The sequence below is a fragment of the Dama dama genome, chromosome 33 (genome assembly GCF_033118175.1).
Source record: "Dama dama isolate Ldn47 chromosome 33, ASM3311817v1, whole genome shotgun sequence".
Lineage (NCBI taxonomy): Eukaryota > Metazoa > Chordata > Mammalia > Artiodactyla > Cervidae > Dama > Dama dama.
Genome location: NC_083713.1, coordinates 26416932 through 26436220, shown reverse-complemented (window position 1 = coordinate 26436220; position 19289 = coordinate 26416932). Strand labels below are relative to the sequence as shown.

The window sequence follows — 19289 nt, the reverse complement described above, 5'->3', positions numbered from 1 at the left end:
GCATGTTCCTTACCATCTGAGCCACCATGGAAGCCCCCCAGTGGTGGTGGTGGGATGATCAAAATTAAAAACAAACCAAAAACTCTTGAGTAAAAACAACAGAAACCTTGCTAAGTACACATTTTTTTAAAAGTTCTGGAAGGAGAACAAGTTAGAAGGAAGTTTGGATCATAAAAATGTAGGCAGAGTTATAGTTATAATTCAGCTTCTGTAATGTTGAAACTGACTGATTCAGTAATTAAAACTTGACTTTATCTCATTCAGTGTTTAATGGTGCCTTAACACTAGCAATCAAGTATTTCACAATAGATAATGCTTATCCATGAAAAACCAAATATTTCCTCTTGCAAAAAATGGCGAGATTTGCATTCACGTTTCCATCTTCCATTCTCGTTTCCATCTTCCATTCTTGCATCAGGCATCAGATGTCAGTAAACTGACCTATTTAAAATGGTGTTGACATATGATTAAAAGCAAGCATACCAATACAGTTTGGAGGCGTAGGAATTATGAATTTGACTGAGCCAGGGTGGTCATGGGCTAGGCCCTCATGCAGAGTGACTTCTGGCAACAGAAGGGTAACTTTAGAGCTTTTTGGTTTCTTGCCTTTGTGCATCCTGAAAGCAGGCACTGGGCAAGTAAATCAATAATTGGGGGTTATTTAAAATAGAGATTTGTCAGCTGACAGACTGCAACCTGTCTGTATCCACAAACACAGTGACAACTCTCCCAGCCCTTTGTCCCCACGTGTGTGGTGGCTATTGAGGGATTCTCATTTACAGAGCAGCTTGGGTTCAAGTTACCTTGCTTGAAAGGAGGAAAGGTGGGTGGGACTAGAGCAGCAGGCCTACTGGGACATTAGCTTTGTTTTGAAATCCATCTAAAAGGGATACCTCTTATTAATTTTTGCACTGTTTGTCCTAAAACCAAGCATCTCAAGGTTGAGATTGACTTACTTCATCTTGTTATTCTACAGGTGCTGAGTGCTCAGGTCCTCAGGGTCAAGTACCCAACTTAATAGGAAATGAAATTCTTTGTGCAAAGTGAATAAAAGCTACGAGACAGCATACAACCATACCGAAAGTTCATAATAGCCTGAGGAGTTCAAAGCTCTGTTACAGGAGATTGGTATTTTAGAATGTTTCACAGATTTAAAATTCCTCCCACAATCATTCTAGTTGGTAATAAGTAGTTACTGAGGACCTGCTGTATTTACAGCCCTTAGATCAGATACTGTCTGTATATGTCATGTGCTTATGCAATGTCAGGTATGTGCCTACTATCTGTTGCTCTGGCCAGTGGCCTCGTCATCTCTGCTCATTGAATTTTCATTCTTACTCATTTGTGTCTTTCATTCAAAATGAACATTTTACCAGTATATGATTAACATAGTGACTTAAAACCTTTATGAAGTAGCTAAAATTACAATACTAACTGGCATTCCCTTTTATAGGACACTGCATGTATATATATATATGTATATATATACACACACATATATTTTGGGCTGTGTTGGGTCTTTGCTGTGGGCAGGCTTCTCTAGTTGTGGTGCATGGGGTTAGTTACCCTGTGGCATGTGGGAACTTTGTTTCCCCTACCCCACAAGGGGTCAAAACCACCCCTCCCCCCAGGTCCTCTGCCTTGGAAGGTGGATTCTTAACTACTGGACCATCAAGGAAATCCCAGGACTGCATATTTAACACTACAATATATGTCTTGATTGACAGGACAACTGTCTCAAATTTTAAAAAAATTTTTTATCATAAAATGTTTCAGACACAGAAAAGCCCACAAAAAGTGAAATTATAAGACACTCATGTATCTACTACTCACACTGAACACGTTGCCATTTTTTCTTAGTACCATTTATTATTTTTTAATATATTTATTTAATTATTTGGCTTTCCCAGGTCTTAGTTGTGGCACATGGGATCTTTACTTGCGGCACATGGAATAAGCTCCGTGACCAAGGATCGAACCCCTGAGCACGCAGTCTTAGCCACTGGATCACCTGGGAAGTCCCCATACCGTTTATTTTTAAAGAAAGCATTAGTGATAGAGTGGAAAACCTCATCCTCCCCTCTGTCCTCCATCTTTCCCTCCTTAGAGTTAACCTCTACCTATTCTAATTGCTCATGTCTTTATATACTTTCACAGTTTATGTATGTTTTGTGTTTTTAAAATTTGCATAAGGGGTATCCTTTACCAAAATGTTTGCAATTTGTTTTTCCATTCAACATTAAGATTTACCTACACTGATGCACGTAAGCTATGCCATTCCTTTGAACACTGTTCAAATTCTGTTGTATGAATATACCACTGTTCCTGTCTCCATTTCCTTTCTGAGGGCCATTTAGATTGTTTGTAATATCTTACTATGATACACAACAAAGATTTGGAGTGATGCTACTATGAATGAACAATCCATTCCTCTGGTCCAGTTAGTTCTACCTTCAAAATGATAAACCTGACCACTTCTCCCTCGTCCCACAGTCACCCTAGTCCAAAACATCATTTTCTCCTTTAGGGGCTCCTAGGTATCTCACTCTTGCTCCCCCGTCCCTGTTTAGTTTATAGTTCACACAGCTCATGGAGTCTGATTGGGTCTTTTCTTCATCCGAATCCTTCCCCTCATACCTGATGTAAAGTCCAAGCTTCTTCCATGGCCGGGGAGCCCCCATGTGATCTCTCCCATGCCCTCTCTTTCTCTAGCTTTCTGTAGTCCAGTATGGTCTGCTACTGAGCTTCTATTCACTGCCTTAGAGCCTGTGAACTAGCTGTTCACTGTCTCATGCCAGCACTTCCTTCATCTTCCTATGGATTCCTTTTTCTTTTTTTTTTTTTAGTGTATTTATTTATTTGGCTGCACCAAGTCTAAGTTGTGGCATATGGGATCTTTAGTTGTGGTATGTGTGATCTAGTTCCCTGACCAGGGATTGGACCCGGGCCCTCTGCTTTGCAAGCGTGGAGTGAGTCTCAACCACTGGAAGTTCCCCTCCCTTGTCTTTATTTGGGTTTTTGATCAGATAACACCTCCTTTCCTGTTTCTATTATCTAAATTGGTACCTCTTTCATTTCGTATCCCTTTATTCTGCTTTTTGCTTCCCTGGTGGCTCAGATGGTAATGAATCTGCCAGCAATGCAGAAGACTTGGGTTCGATCCCTGGGTTGGGAAGATCTCCTAGAGGAGGAAATGGCAACCCACTCCAGTACGTTTGCCTGGAGAATTCCATGGACAGAGCAACCTGGTGGGCTATAGTCCATGAGGGCATAAAGACTCGGACACCCCTAAGCAACTAACAGTTTCTTTTGAGAAGTGATCACGTCTGAAATTATCTTATTGTTTACTTCTGCTCCTCCACTAGAATGTAAACTCCCTGGGCTTTATGTCCTAGTTCTCAGAATAGTGCCTGGTGTTAGGGGTGTTGGCAAGCCTCAGCTGAACAAAGGAGAGCACCAGTATAAGCCTCAAAGCACCTTCTCTGGGATGGTGTCTTGGAAACTTGTTGATGCTGAAGCACAATAAGAAGTACACATTTTATACAGCATACACACAGACAGGCACAAGAGTTTCAGGAAACAATACACTACTGTTATTTTTTAAATTCTATTTCAAAAAGAAAGAAGAAAATATGCTAGTTGCAACCCACTAAATTGTTTTCACAATTTGCCAGTGGGTTCTAATTTACAGTGTGAAAAACTTTGTTTTAGAGTATATACCTGTAAGTGGTTTTTGCTGAACATTCCTGAATTGCTCTCCAAAGTGAAACATTTACACTAATAACATCGTTGCAGGGATTTCTTCATATCTTTACCAACACATGGTCTTAACAGGCTTTAAATTTTTTTGCCAGTCTGAGTGAAACTGTCTTAATTTGCATTTTCCTGATTACCAAAAAGAATAGCCCAGTGCTGTTAACCTTAAAAGATAATGTAAACTATATTATGGTGCCCCAGGAGGACTAAGTGGATTCTTTACCGACTAACCCACAAGGAAAGCCCTTCTTATCAGAACCAGTAGGCAAAGTGACTTAATCTTCCCCTTCCTTAGAAGTTTAGCAATTCCAAATTCTCATATGTTTAATTTTAGTGGCACAAGACTGCATTTCCAAGGACACAGCAGTAAGGACAATTTTAGTTCACTCACCATTCATGCAGTCATTTATTTACTCAACAAATATTTATTGAGGGCCCTCTACTGCCAAGGAATTTCGAAGGACAGACCAACAACCTCTCCTGGCGCGCCTACCTTCCAGACCTGGAGTTCTTTGTCCCTAGCACTGTGGCAGAGTGACCATGAAGCCGGCGTGTATTAGAAAGGCTCGAAGACTCCGACCAAAGTCCCCTCCAATTTTTCCAATCCACATTCTCGTGTGTCGCTTGTTCACAAGTTTTTGTCTTCAGTACACCCAGAGAGGAAGCAGTATGTTCATGCATTCTCTTCCTGCAAAGAAGTATTCCCAAGAGAAGTTGTGAAGGAGAAAACTGATGTTTCATTTCAAGCATTTGTTTTAAAATGTAAGATTATAATTAGCGTCTTTTAAAGCAATCCAATTTATTTAACTTTTTCTTCTAAAAGCAACTTTTTTTCCTACTCTCTGCAAACATTTGTTTTAAAGCTTCACACTTGATCTCGTCGTATTGTCAGGTTCGATTCAAAGGGCAATGAAAAATCTCGCGTTCTTTCTGACTTAAGTGATTACAAATTTTGACAGAAGAAAGGAGCCCCAAATCACATTATTACAGTCTTTAGCTTCTATTCTTCTATAATCTCTAGACTTTATTATTCCATAGTTAAGTCTTAACTAACATCAGACCTTTCTTATTTAAAAATCACAAGTCTTATGTAAAAGAACTTCCCGTGCTTTCTGGAAAGAAAGATAAGGGATTTAGCTCATTTTATTGCTTTAGATAATGGTGTTACCAGATAAGAGGTGCTAGATATATCGCGGGACAGTGCCTGGTCTGTTGGGAGTTCATGCTACAGTCTCTGATTTTTATTTTAAATAACGTAAACCGCACGCCTCAGGGAAAGTGCTAACTGCGGAGGCCGGCACCGCTCTCCATTACCCCCAATCTCCAGCTTTCCCCTCCCAGCCCCAGAATTCATGCAAATTAGGCTGCTGTCCCCAGGGCAATACGACCCATTTTCGCGCCATTCTCTCGGGACCGTGCAGCTGTGCAAAGAGGGAGGTCCTGGAGCTTCCAAGGCACTACTTTTCCAAGGCGGATCTTAGGGGGCTGCAAGACTACTACTGGACTTTAGCGTATCTGGAAGGGCTGCTTTTTTTCTCAGGGCCGAGTGGGTCTCAAGCGGGTGGGCCGTTACCAAAGCTGGCAGGACCTGCGCAGCAACGCGGGAAAGTCGGCCGCGCCCCGCCCCTCCGGCCCCGGCTCTGCACACCCCCTCGCCGGCCCGCGCGGCAAGGGCTCCGGCTCCTGCGAGGAGGGACGGCGGCGCGCGCGGCTGCTCAGCTGTCCCCGCTCCAGCGCCGGCCGCCAGCATGGACGCTCGCCGCGTGCGGGTGAGGCTGGACGAGCTCAGGCGCGGGATGGGCGCGGTGGGTGCTGGGGGCGGGCCGACCCCCTCCAACTCTGCCGGCGGAGTGCCCTTATCAAGGGTTGGCAGTCCTGGGCGGCACCCGTTTAGCAAGCCCCAGATTTTGTGCACTTGGGGGTATTTTAGAGACTGTGCCCGGCGGGCGTGACACCCGGCGCGCGGGCGGTCAGAGAGTTGTGAGGTTTGCAGGATGCTTGGCAGCCTGGGGAGCTCAAGGCCACGTGCGTCCCAGGCACACGTGTGCTGCGAGCAGCGGGGGCGGGCCAGTCCCCCATTGTGTCTGCTGGTCTGAGCCCTGCCCGCGGGGCGCGGGGTGGAGGGGGACGTGGAGGAGGGTGCTGCCCTGCAGCCTCCTGGCCCTTTCCCGCGCGCAGCCCGGGGAGGGTGCGTGTCACCCTCCCGCGCGCACTGGGGACCCTTGCGCTAGCTTCCTGCTTGTTTTTGCCTTGGCAGTGCCGGCAAGCGCATCTAACTGCTGAGAGTTGATGGGTTTGGAGTTTAAAGGTCTTGAAAACCGCTCTCTGTAGAACTTGGGTTGCGCACACTTGAAGGGGCACTTACAGTCACAGGAGGTGATTAGTGCAATGATGATCTGATCGGCTCGCCGACCATTTGCTCGTTTCCCACTCCCTTCCCCACCCCCCAGCCTTTCTTGCAGCAACAGGACGCAGCCCTGAATGGAACATGGAACGTTACTGTTTACTCTAACGGAAACCGGAACAGAGGGTCTGCCCCAGGAGAGGTTAGAGGGTGGGGGGTTGGGTGAAGAGGAAGAAAGTGACAAGCTTAAAATAAATAGCAGGGGTAAGGGGCCCACGTGAGGGGGCTGGGGTTCTCCGGGAGTGGGTTGGGGAGGGCGTGTTGGGGGCGTAGTTTCAGAGATACCTCTTCCCGAACGGACCGTTGGCTTTCAGGAGGAAGAAAACTACATGTAGCAAGACCTGGAATCTGACATCCCTGGGTTCAAATTTGAGCCATCATGGGACTTGAATAATCTGTTTCACCACTCTAAGCCTCAGTTTCCACTTTTGTTGCAAGGAATGTGTGAAAGCATGCTTAGTGCCTGGCACAAAAAAACTGTTGAATGGTATTTGTCATTACCTACCTGCCAGGAAAGTCCATGACTGTTTGTGTTTCTTCTTTCTGTCTTATACGCCAAACATACATTTGCCTGTTAACTAACTTCGCATGCGCTGACTTGTTAACGCCCAGCAAGTATTTCCGTGAGAGCTTCCAATAGAATACCTCTCTTGAGGCAGTTTTGTGCCTCTGACTGCAGGCAGGTAGATTGATGGTTGCAGGCGTGAGTGCTAAGTCGCTTCAGTCCTGTCTGACTCTTCGACCCTCTAGACTGTAGTCCACCAGGCTCCTCTGTCCATGGCTTCTCCAGGCAAGAATACTGGAATGGATTGCCATGCCCTCCTCTAGGAGATCTTTCCGCCCCAGGGACTGAACCCCCCACCTGCTGCTCCTGCATTGCAGGAGGATTCTTTTCCACTGAGCCACCGGAAATGGTGGTAATTCCTGCAGCAGTGTGAGGAGCACAGCTATTTTAGGAGACTGCAGACTCCTTCCAGCCCTGTGATCTTGGGCAATCTTATTTCACCTACCTGGTACTTTTAATTTGTTCATCTGGAAGGGAGTTTCTGAGACTTCCTTAGTAGGTAGTACCTCTACCTGTTATCACATTTTCATGATTTTTAAAAGGACAAGACTAAAACTTCCTAAGATGATTGATTGAATGTAGTCTGTTGAGAAGCACTGACTGGGTGGTTGGGTTCCACCATCATGAAAATAATTTTATTTGCAAGAGAAATGTGTAACAGGTGTACAAAGAAGATCAAAAAGTTCTATTTCCCCGACTCCTCACATCTTGGCATTATTTTGTGGGACACGTAGCAGAACTTGCCTTCTTAAAGTTTTCAGTGTATGGAGTCACTTCTGTTATTCCATGGCCATATTTCAGATATGAAAAATATAGGAAGTAATACAACAGTAATGAATATTCATTTGAAAGACTGCTACTGAAGCTCCAGTACTTTGGCCACTTGGTGCAAAGAGCCAACTCACTGGAAAAGACTGATGGTGGGAAAGATTCAGGGCAAGAGGAGGAGAAGGGTGCAGATAGCATCACTGACTCAATGGACATGAGTTTGAGCAAACTCTGGGAGGTAGTGAAGGACTGGGAAGCCTGGGGTGCTGCATTTGATGGGGTTGCAAAGAGTTGGACATGACTTAGTGACTGTGCAACATTTAGGAAATCTCTTATTATTAAATATGAAGAAATGGTAGAAGCTCTACTATCTTTTTTACATGAAGTAGATGTCAGGTGCATATTCTGATGATTGGTGCCAGGCTTTCATTGTTTATGAAGGAAAGAAACATTTTCATGTCCATAAGTCATATGTGTCTAATAAAAGGACTTGTTAAAACTTAAGACTTGTGCAGCAGTGGAACTATAGAAAGAGCTGAATGGCCAGCCTAATAGTGCCCTGAAGTGGAATCGGGCATTCTACCTGGGTTTGGAGGACTGTTTGACCTTTAACTTGGTTCTTGTACATTTGTTGACTGGGTTCATATGTTTGATTTGTAAAAACTTGTGCAGAAATCACTGTTCCCCTCCTGATTGGCACAAGGCCTGTTTGAAAGTCTGCCATCTTGAAATAGAGGTGCTGCCCAGGTTTCCTGGTTTGAGAAATTAGCATCCCAGTACAGACCAAAGCTTACTTAGAAAGACCTCATTAGCTTGATTTTGGCTGAGGGAAAGAAATCACTCTACCATTTTGTAATTTTGAAGTACAGTCTAATTTTTTTTTTTTTTTTTAAGGGCAGATTTTAGCAGGTTAGCATTTAATGCCTTGGGAGCTCAGTATAATGTTAAGAGTTTGGGAGTTTTTAAGGTGGGTTAAAGGGCAGTTCCACAGGTATTTGAATAAATTGATACTAATGTTCCCGCAAAGGGATCTCTCTTTAGGATTTTACCTGATTTTGGAAAATTTTGTAGCAATTGCAAACCCTCCTTTTTCTTTGTAGGGTATAAGAAATGGACATACCTCCTCTGCGCTTTTTGAATCCACTCAACTCAAAAATGATACCTTTAGATTCTGCAGCAAGCATCCTATTTAATAGTATCGCCATTTCCGTTTGCAGCAAAAGGATTGCAGAGCAAAGAAGAACTTCAAGAAATTCAGATATGTGAAGTTGATTTCCATGGAAACCCCGTCATCCTCTGATGACAGTTGTGACAGCTTTGCTTCTGATAATTTTGCAAACACAGTAAGTGCTGCCTGAGAATAAACAGAATGGAGTCTGCAGTGCTCAAAATGCCCCAAATGCTTTGTGCGTGATTAAAACTGCTTGCTTTTTGCCTACATTTCTATACAGCTGTTACGAAAATACAGTATGCACTGTAATTTCATTTCACTTTTTGCTGTGGTTCTAGGTAGTAATTGTTGGAGGTAGATTAGCTACTTATTCTATCCTTTTGAAATGTCGCCTAACCTAACATGCCTGATGATTTGCCATAACAACTCAGAAATCATTTGTAAACCTCTGAACCATTTTTCTTTGTAACAAAAGCTATTCTCTTGTAGTGCACTTGTAAATGTGATTTGCTCTCTGCACGGTTTACGGAAAATTGGTTCTTGAAAAAGGAAAAAAAAAAATGCACAACCACATTTATTTATTTATTTTACAGAAACCTAAATTCAGGTCAGATATCAGTGAAGAACTGGCAAATGTTTTTTATGAGGACTCTGATAATGAATCTTTCTGCGGCTTTTCAGAAAGTGAGGTGCAAGATGTGTTAGACCATTGTGGATTTTTACAGAAACCAAGGCCAGATGTCACTAACGAACTGGCCAGTATTTTTCATGCCGACTCTGATGATGAATCGTTTTGCGGTTTCTCAGAGAGTGAGATACAGGATGGAATGGTGAGTTTGAGAATTTCACCAATATCAAGCAACAAGGTACATTTAGAGGCATGACATACTTGCTTAAAAATCTTTTTTCCTTATGATTTTCATTTTAGTCATGCCAGAATGTTTTGTTGATCTTTTAAGAAAGTTTTAAGAGTATCTTCTTCATGTCTTAAAGCAGTTTTTTGCTGATACATTTCTAATAGTAAGGTTTGAGGATTTTTGTAGTCTCTGAAAATCTTAGAAACTTGTAAGAAACAATTGGCCAATGTGCAGATTTCTGTGGCCACAGAAATCAAGCCCAATCAGAGGAAGCAGATATGTCCTCAAGATGAGCTCTAGTCACATTTTAAATGCCCAGCCCAGGGCCTGACATAGAGTAGGCCTTCAGTAAATGTTGATTCCCATAGTGGATCTATACCTGCATCTGGAAAGCCTGTGATAACTCATGCAGGAGCTGAGTGCAGGTAATGACAATTAGGGCCCTGCCTGCTTCCGCTGTTGCTCCTTCTTTGGCTTTTCTCATGCCTGCTGTCTTACCTTTAACCTCTATTGTCCTGCTCAGGACACTGCTGCCAAGGATGCGCCTCAGTTCCACTCTTATCTGAGCATGCTGTTTACTTCTGCACATGTTTTCTTCTTAGCAACACTTTCTCGACAAAGGAAATGTGTTTCAGGTGCATGCTTTCCTGCTCATTGTGGTCTGCCACGGGTCCACTGCCTGGGACCACAGTTGCGCGGCGCTGACATAAGTGAGAACATCTGGCCAGGGAGTGTTTTATCATGACCTAACTTCATGATAGTATAATATTTTCTCTTAAGACGTGATGTAGATCTGAATCAGTGCATATTGGAGTTATTGGCAGCACTGCTCTGCGAATCTGGGTATGAGTCAAACATTGTCTATAGCCTGAATCATTTCTGGGCAGTGTTTCAGTTCTTTGTAGATGCTGTTTGTTGCGACTGAGAAAATGCCAATCGATTAAAAGGCTTAAGAATGTGTAAAAGTTTTTTTTTGTCATTTTATGTTCTCTCAATCCGCACACTAAAAATAACATCAAAGTTATAAAAAGCAGTGAGGTTGTTGAAATGTTAAAAAAATGGGTCTTCCATTTTGGGACTTTATGGGTGGTATTTTTTACTGTTCTCTTTTTTGTTTGTTTTCAACAGTCACCACAATCAATTTCAGAATGTTTTCATCACCCCCAAAAGAAACCCTGTTCCCATCAGCAGTCACTTTGCATCCTTTCCCAACACCCTCAGTTCTTGGCAAACACCAGTCTATTTTCTCTCCTAGGTTTGCCTATTCCAGGCATTTCATATAAATGGAACCAAACAATATGTGGTCTTTTGTGACTGGCTTCTTTCACTTAGCAATATGTTTTCGAGGTTCTTTCATGTGCCATTACTTCGTATCTTTTTATTGCTGAATAGTACTCAGCTATAAATATTCAGACTATATCATGTTTTGTTTATCTGTTCATCAGTTGGTGGATGTTTCAGTTGTTGGCACCTTTTGGCTGTTATGAATGATGCTGTTGTGAACATTCATATGCAAGTATTTGTGTGGATATACACACCTGAGTATATACCTAAAAGAGTAGAATTGTTGAGTCATATAGTCTCTATGTTTAACCTTTTGAGAAACTGTCAGACTGTTCCAAAGTGGCTGCCCCATTTTACACCTCTCCCAGTGTTTGCAGGATCTGATTTTTCCACATCCCTGCCATACTTGTTTATTTGGCTCTGCTAGTAGGTGGGAAGTGATAGCTCATGATTCTGATTTTCCCCGGTGGCCAACTTTAATACATTTTAAATGATGGAAACATTACTTTTGGAATCTGAAATTTAAAAAATTTTATGCTTACACAAAATGGATTAGAGAGTTGTTGTTACTGTTGTTTAGTTGCTAAGTCATGTCTGACTCTTGTGACCCCATGGCATGTAGCCTGCCAGGCTCTCTGTCCTTGAGACTTCAAGAGAGGTAGTCAGATTCATAGAGACAGAAAGTAGAATGATGCTTGCCAGGAGTTCCAGGGGAGGTGAATGGGGAGTAATTGTTTAATGAGTATAGAGTTTTAGTTTATGAAGATGAAAAATTTCTGGAGATGGATGGTGGTGATAGTTGCAAAACGCTGAATGTATTTAATGTCACTCAACTGGACACTTAAGAATGGTTGAAGAGTAATTAACAACACTATAAATTAACTATACTCCAATAAAAATTAAAACAAATGATTAAAGGGGTAGATTTTATGTTGTGTATATTTTGCTACAGTTTTTAAAAAAGTAAATTAGAGCATTGAGACATCTTTAATATAGTTTAATACTACCATAAGTATGGAAATCATGTTTATGAGAGAACATATATTTGTTCCTAGGGGAATTCTTTTAAAATACATATTCTATTTTTTAAGGAAGTGAAAAAAGAAGCCGGGATTTTTCATAGTTTAAAAAATGACTCCAAACCACTGTCCTAGGGGCTGTGACTGTGGCTTATTACGGAGTGTCCCAGGAGAGCTCCTGAGTTAATCGGCCCTCGGTTGTTGTGTTTGTTAGTAATTCCTGATTTTGTTGCTCAGAGCCGTCAGTTAAACTTGACAATGAAAGTGTTCAATGCAAATGTATTTGCAAGTATCTTCTGTTCCAAAGGCATTGTGTCGTCACACTCTTGCAGACTGTGTGACCGTCAGCAAGTCATTAACGCCCCACTTGTTCCGATTGACCAGAGGCTGCAGGCGGACCGTGAGGGCTGTCGGACCCGCAGTCAGGGCACACGGTCTGGACCCCTCCGCGTGGCCATGAAGTTTCCCACACGACGCACCAGGGGAGCAGCCAGCAAAAGAGCCGTGCCCCCTGAGCCCCCGGAGAATTCTGTGACCGACTCCAATTCTGACTCGGAAGATGAAAGTGGCATGAATTTCTTGGAGAAAAGGGCTTTAAATATAAAGCAAAACAAAGCAATGGTAGGTATCTGACTTTGAAGGTGTCAGAACTGATGACCCTTCCCAGCATTTCTCTAAGCCACTTGTTGCTTATATCTGTGTCCTAAGAACTATTTTCCATGTAGCTCTGAAAACATCATCACATATGCTTTAGCATGTATTTCTTTCCCTTTTCTAACTTTTCTTTTTTTCAATCTGTGAAAGTTTTGGGAAATGTACAGGGGAAACAAACTGTGAGTCGTGCCGCTGTGATTTCTAGAATTTGCTTGCTTACAGCAGTTACTGTAAACCAATAATTTGTTTAATTTCCTCCCTTTCTAGCTTGCAAAACTAATGTCAGAATTAGAAAGCTTCCCTGGCTCCTTCCCCGGGAGGCGTTCCCTGCCGGGCCCCAGTTCGGTAAGTACAAATATTTGTTTGTGGAATGGTGTTTGGGCTAGGTCTGAGGTGTTGTGATAGTTTAAAGTTCGATTTTGTTACTTTGTGTGATTTTGTAGACAGAGGTGACACAGAAAGTCTTCTAAAAGATCTCTGGGACCTCTTCCTTGCACCCCAGGCCAGGTGTGGACCCTCCACCCATGCCAAGCACCTACAGGGCTCAAATCACCCCTCTTTTTTTTTTTTTTTTTGGCTGTGCTGCTTGTCATGTGAGATCCTAGTTCTCCCACGAGGGATTGAACCCACACTTCCTGCAGTGGAAACGTGGAGTCTTAAGCACTGAACTGTCAGAATAGTTCCTCAAATGCCTTTTGATTGGTTACTTCTCTCCCTCCCACCCAGATAAACTAAGCCCCTCAGGGATAGGGAAGAAAAATTGAAAGTTGTTTTTTTCTGTAACTCCAGCCCTTGGAACATTTCTACTTGGCATGGTAATCAATCTTTTTAAAATCTGAGAATGAGAAAGAAAGAAAAAACAATTTCTTAACCAAGTCATGGCCTAATATATGTGATTGTATTCTGAGGAGCTAAGCCTGTGCTACTCGGGATCTGGCCAGTCGGCTCTGGGACAAAAAAAAAGATTTCCTTTCCCACCTCTGCCTGAGCAAGAACAGAACATGGAAAACCATACATATATTTCTCTCTTGGGCAATGAGTATGTTTCAGGGCTTAAGAGATTTTGTAGAAAGGGTTTTTTTTAGAAAACAAGATTTTTTTCTTACATCTTTATCAAGTCAAGAATAAATAGGTCATCCCTGAGTTTAAGAGAAACTGGGCTTGGTGTTAGAGAAGCTGAATGTCAATGGCTATGTTATTTCTGGGCTCATTTCCCATGCATTATAGAAAGGACGAAGGAAAATGGCAGGTGGAGCATTCCTTTTACTTACGGGAAAACCTGCCTCAGGAGAAGCTGCCACTTGGCATTTTGGAATAAGTGGGTCCGTCTTCTGTGTTTTCTTCAGCGTCCCAAGACACCCAGGAGGCGCACGTTTCCAGGTGTCGCCTGCAGGAGAAACCCTGAGCGGAGAGCTCGTCCGCTCACCAGGTCCAGGTCCCGGGTCCTTGGGTCACTCAGGGCCCTGCCCACAGAGGAGGAGGAGGAGGAGGAAGAGGAGGACAAGTACATGTTGGTGAGGAAGAGGAAGCCCATGGTCGGCTACATGAATGTGAGTTCTCTGCTTTTGTGCCTGCTCTTCTGTTTGTCATCTTCTGTGGGTCCAGGGATCATGGACACAGGATGGGAGCATACACAACCTCAACACCAGTGATCCATATATATTTTTAACTTAAAAAAAATAATTTAATTAATTTGGCTGTGGCACGCAAACTCCGAGTTGCAGCATGTGGGATCTAGTTCCCTGACCAGGGATTGAACCTGGGACCCCTGCATTGGGAACGTGGAGTCTCAGCCACTGGACCACCAGGGAAGTCCCTAAGGATCTGTATTAAATGGCCTTCTCAAACCGTCCACAATGGTTAAGGTTACATCAACTTGTTTTGATGGCTCTTGGTAGCAGGCAAGAGAATTAAAAAGTTTTCTTGGGCTCTTCTTCATTGTAGGAGTTGTTTCAATGATGTTGTTCTGTGATCCTTAGTAAATAAAGCCCCTTTCTCCGTAAGTTGCAAGAACGATTTCCAGGTTGAGTTCTCTGTGAAGGAGTGACAAAGCGGGGATCTAAGAGTCAGAGCTGGGGAAAGCGAGCCAGGAAGGACGCTGTTCCTTGGTTCTCGTTATGCAGGAAGATGACATGCCCCGCAGTCGTCGCCCCGGACCCATGACCCTTCCTCATGTGGTTCGCCCGGTGGATGAAATCACGGAAGAAGAGTTGGAGAACATCTGCAACAATTCCCGAGAGAAGATCTATAACCGTTCACTGGTCAGAACCTCTAAATAATGTCTGTAGATGTCCCCGTCTGTGAGAGACATTTTGCTCATGTTCTAATGGTCTTAGCATGTGGAATGTGTGCATGGGTATTTTGTTCATGTAAGAAAAGAGAATTTTGTAGCATCCTTGGGATTTAGCCTGGTTAGTAGGTTTGCATTAGTAGTAGTTGCTTAGGTAAATCTTCAGTAGCATTAAATCTTTTCACAATTTAGAAATTCATTTCATTCAACATAAGTAGCTGTTAACATGTGCCTGCATAGATAGGTGCTGAGGATGTGGTGGTATGCTAAAGACAAACAAGATTTGGGCAAGCTTTCTTTGCTTAAGATCTCTTCTTGAGGTAGTTTTGAAAACATTAACTGTTGCATCTGCCAGTTGAATGGAATCACCCTGCTCAATACTTTTCATGGCCTAGTATATACGTGTGTATAGATGTGAGGTAGGATTCAAAGAGAGAAGATCAGAATGCCCACAAAAAAGGACATTCTTTTTTTTTTCTTTTAATTTTTTTTTTGTAGTCAAATTTATCTTTCTTTTTTTTCTTGCTTGTGAGGCTTGTCCTCGGCAGTAAAAGCAAAGTCCTAACCACCAGGCTGCCAGGGGATTCCCAGAGAATGACATTCTTTTAAGATTTTTTCTACAAAGAGTAGTGTTTATGTTTTTCTTCTTATTTGCAGGGATCAACTTGTCATCAGTGCCGCCAGAAAACTCTCGATACCAAGACAAATTGCAGAAATCCAGAGTGCTGGGGCGTTCGAGGCCAATTCTGTGGTCCCTGCCTTCGAAACCGTTATGGTGAAGAAGTCAGGGATGCGCTGCTAGACCCAGTAAGTGCCTTGAAGAGGTGGTCTTGTAGGCTCCAAGGTCAACTGTTCCTTGAGCTGATAGGGGCAGAAAGAGATTGAGCTCTTGGTGTTGAAAGGCAGATGAATTCATAGTGTCGGTACTGCATAGCTGTGAGCACTTGCAGAGTGCTTGGGACCTGGCCATTCAGGGGAAGTCTGTTCTCTAGTCCTCCTACTTGAAGTGATTGTGTGACTTTTCTGCGGGATTTCCCACGGGAACGTGATGCATTAACCACATTATGTTTTTGTTTTTTTAATAGTAATAAAGAAGATCTGAATGCAATTGATGACACCCACCTTAGAGGTTAAACAAGAGTAGATAAGTAAGGGGTGGTAAGGTTTGACTTAATGGTGTCTTCTCACGCTTCTCCTTCAGAACTGGCACTGCCCACCATGTCGCGGGATCTGCAACTGCAGCTTCTGTCGGCAGCGGGATGGGCGGTGTGCGACTGGGGTGCTCGTGTACTTAGCCAAGTACCACGGCTTTGGGAACGTGCATGCTTACTTGAAAAGGTAGGGCTGGTTTTTCTCTCTTCTGCACCCCAATCTTAATTTGGCTTTTTTTTTTTTTTTTTCCTTACATTCATTTATTTTTTTCAAGTTATCTGAAAAACTTTTTTTTAAGCACTATTCGTATTTTTTTCCCCTCAAACTTTAAACTCTATTTTGTATTGGGGTATAGCTGATTAATAGCGTTGTGGTTGTGTTAGGTGAACAGTGAAGGGACTAAGCCGTACATAGACGTGTGTCTGTTCTCTCCCAAACACCCCGCCCCTATTCATTTTTGTTATCTTTATAAAGAGAAGGTGGAAGTCAGGATAGCAATCACATGGAAAGCAGGAGGGGCACGTGGGGCGTCAGGGAGCCTTGCAAGCCTTCTTCTGGGTGGTGGTGACCCTTGTGGGCCCTCGTGTGTAAAATTTAAGCTGTGCACTTAAGATGCGTGTTATAACTCAATAGAAACATTTTTAAAGGAGTGAATTAGGCTCTCAGAAGATATTAGTATTTTTTTAACTTTAAAAATAGAAGTATGGTTAATTTACAACGTTGTTTTAGTTTCATGTATACAGCAAAGTGATTCAGTTACATGTTAATATATTCTTTTTTATATTTTTTCCATTACAGTTTATTACAACTATTGACTATAGTTTGCTGTGCTATACAGTGGACCTTGTTGGTTATTTATTTTATATATAGTAGTTTGTAACTGCTAATCCAAAACTTCTGATTTATCCTCCCCCCAACTCCCTTCCCCTCTAGTAACCATGTTTGTTTTCTAGATTTGTGAGTCTGTTTCTTTTTTATCAATAACTTTTTATTTGTGTCATATTTTTGATTCCACATATAAGTGATGTCATATGATACTTGTTTTTGTCTAGTTTAGTATGATAATCTCTAGGTCTATCCAACTGGTCCATCCAAATTGCATTATTTCATTCTTTTTTTTTTTAATGACTGAGTAGTATTTCACTGTATATATGCACCACATCTTCTTTATCCGTTCATCTGTCAGGGGACACTTAGGTTGTTCCTGTGTCTTGGCTATTGTAAATAGTGCTTCTGTGAACATTGGGGTGCATGTGTCCTTTGGAATTGGAGTTTTCATAAGAGAATTCTTAGGCCAAAAACCATATCCTGACATGTTCCCTCTTCTCTTTCAGTCTAAAACAGGAGTTTGAAATGCAAGGATAATAATTGGAAGATCCGCTACCTGCCTTCCACTTCGCAACTCTTCCTTGTTAAAGTTTCCAGTTTTGTCATGTGATTGAAACCCGGGTTAGGAATTCTGAGGCTCAGTCTGCCGTATAGGCAAATCAAGTTGTTGTCATTAAATGCGCACGTGTGTCTGGGCATCCCAGAAGTGTAGTGCCAGCTGTCCTCTGCCCTCCTGCAGTGTCTCCTTTGCTTTTCTGCCCACCCTCGCCCCGTGCTGTCCTCTCACTTCCAATGATTCTCCTCCATCATTTAGATTCGGAATCCTTTTTAAACTACAGTTTCATGAAAGCATGTTGGATTTAATTGGCGTTGAAATAGCCCTGGAATCCACACATAAAACCAAGCACTTAGAAAAACAGTGGTAGTATTAACTACCTCTACCCAGTTTCAGAGACTATCCCTGTAACTTGCTCACTTGTAAACATTGGGTCTGATATAGTGTTTGTTAACATTTTTAGCAGAATCAAGGCACAAAAGTCATAAGACCATGTGGAAAAATTAGGTGATTGTTGGCAAGTGGAGTATATGACTTTGGAGGCTTCTGAGGAGAATATTTCGTGTATTTTGCTTGTGATTTAAGTTGTCACAGTTGAGACTTAGTTGCTGCTGATTTCCTCTGCCACGTGCATCTGGCCCACTGGTCACAATATGAAGGTTCGAGGACAGTACTAAGCTTGAAATCATTGTAGAAAAGCCATCCTAGGAAATTGAGATGGGGAGGCTTCAGGAGAGGCCAATCTTTGAATTCATGGAATCAAACCTCAGGATAATTGAATTTGCCAAGTTTATTTCAGCTCATAACATAAGGTGTTTCAAATAAATTCTTGGTTATTTTGCATGGAAATTTGATACTTAAACTCAGCTACAATCCTTTGCAGTTTTTGCTTTCTTGAAGAAATTACAAGCCAGGCATAGAGGATTCATGTTCAGGTTTGAAGCACTTTTATAACTGAGAAGTGCCTTTTTTGGGAGGAGGGTGACTTTTAACAGTTTGCAAACTTGCCATCTCTGCCAGTTTAGTTTCTGGGCAGAGTCGTGTGTTGTCTCTCCCTTGCCCTGTTTTGGCATGAATCAAATCTCTGTAGAGGTAGAGTCAAAGTGTGTGTGTGTTCATTTTGCTTTGCATCTGCAGCCGGTAGCTGTGCCAGTTCAGTTCAGTATTTGGTGCATAATTGGACCTTGAATCAATAAATGTAAATAGAGCTTTTGATCTGTTATGCTTTTATACAAAGTTTTTGTATTTTAATAATAAAACATTTTGTTTTGTCTACTTTTTTAAAATCTTTGATACTCAATCTTACTGCACCGAGTCCTAATGTTTCTTTGCTATTTAAACAAAAGACCGTTTCTGCCTTTTCAGGACCTGCCTCCCCCCTTTTGGCTTAAGTTTCTGATGACCAAGGGCTAGCTCTTTTGAACAGGGCCTGATTTGGTGATGTGATTAATAGCTATGAATCAAGTATGATTAATAGCTGTGAATTAGAATCGGCTAAGATGGCTACATTGACAGATAGAAAGTAGGGACCCATGAAGTTTTACAATGTTGTTTTCTTTCCCTTGGCCATTTGCCAACACAAGAATCAACAGCAATTTCACAATACCTGGATATTTATTTTAGACTCCCTGTACCTTGAGGCATGTTTTAGGACTGAGAGAATCAAAAGACAGAAAAAACATGGTTCAGAAGTTCTCATATCCCATTTTATTTTTTAATTTAAAAAACTGAAATTTTTTGGGCCATGCTGAACGACATGTGGGATCTTAGTTCCCCGACCAGAGGTCAAACCCAGGTCTCCTGCATTGGAAGTATGAAAGAAGTCTTAACCACTGGACCGCCAGGGAAGTCCTAGTACCCCATTCTTCACATTAGGGTTGGCATGCTACAGCCTCCTAAGTTTGTAACTTAGACAAAGAAAGCTAGGAAATTGAGAATTCTGGAGTGTGTGGGGCTAGTCTGTAGACATATGTATACTGTAGCAC

The 19289-nt window shown here is 42.3% G+C and overlaps 1 protein-coding gene and 1 long non-coding RNA gene across 3 annotated transcripts; one reads left to right on the top strand and one right to left on the bottom strand.

Annotated features, from left to right (window-relative positions):
• Positions 1–278: 278 nt before the first annotated feature.
• Positions 279–5087, bottom strand: LOC133050798 (uncharacterized). The gene is made up of 3 exons (XR_009691697.1): positions 4925–5087; positions 4250–4444; positions 279–441 (listed from the first exon to the last, which is right to left on the bottom strand). It is a non-coding gene; the product is annotated as an uncharacterized LOC133050798 (long non-coding RNA).
• Positions 5088–5273: 186 nt separating this feature from the next.
• CDCA7 (cell division cycle associated 7) lies at positions 5274–18579 on the top strand. Of its 2 annotated transcripts, XM_061135050.1 has the most exons (10): positions 5274–5525; positions 8711–8836; positions 9258–9494; positions 12209–12445; positions 12746–12823; positions 13825–14028; positions 14602–14739; positions 15426–15575; positions 15970–16106; positions 17255–18579. In XM_061135050.1, the coding sequence occupies exons 1-10, from the start codon at positions 5505–5507 to the stop codon at positions 17283–17285; spliced, it is 1359 nt and encodes a 452-aa protein (XP_060991033.1). In that variant the 5' UTR covers positions 5274–5504; the 3' UTR covers positions 17286–18579. The 2 variants fall into 2 exon arrangements, with proteins under 2 accessions (XP_060991033.1, XP_060991034.1); XM_061135051.1 differs by lacking the exon at positions 9258–9494.
• The last annotated feature ends 710 nt before the right edge of the window (positions 18580–19289 follow it).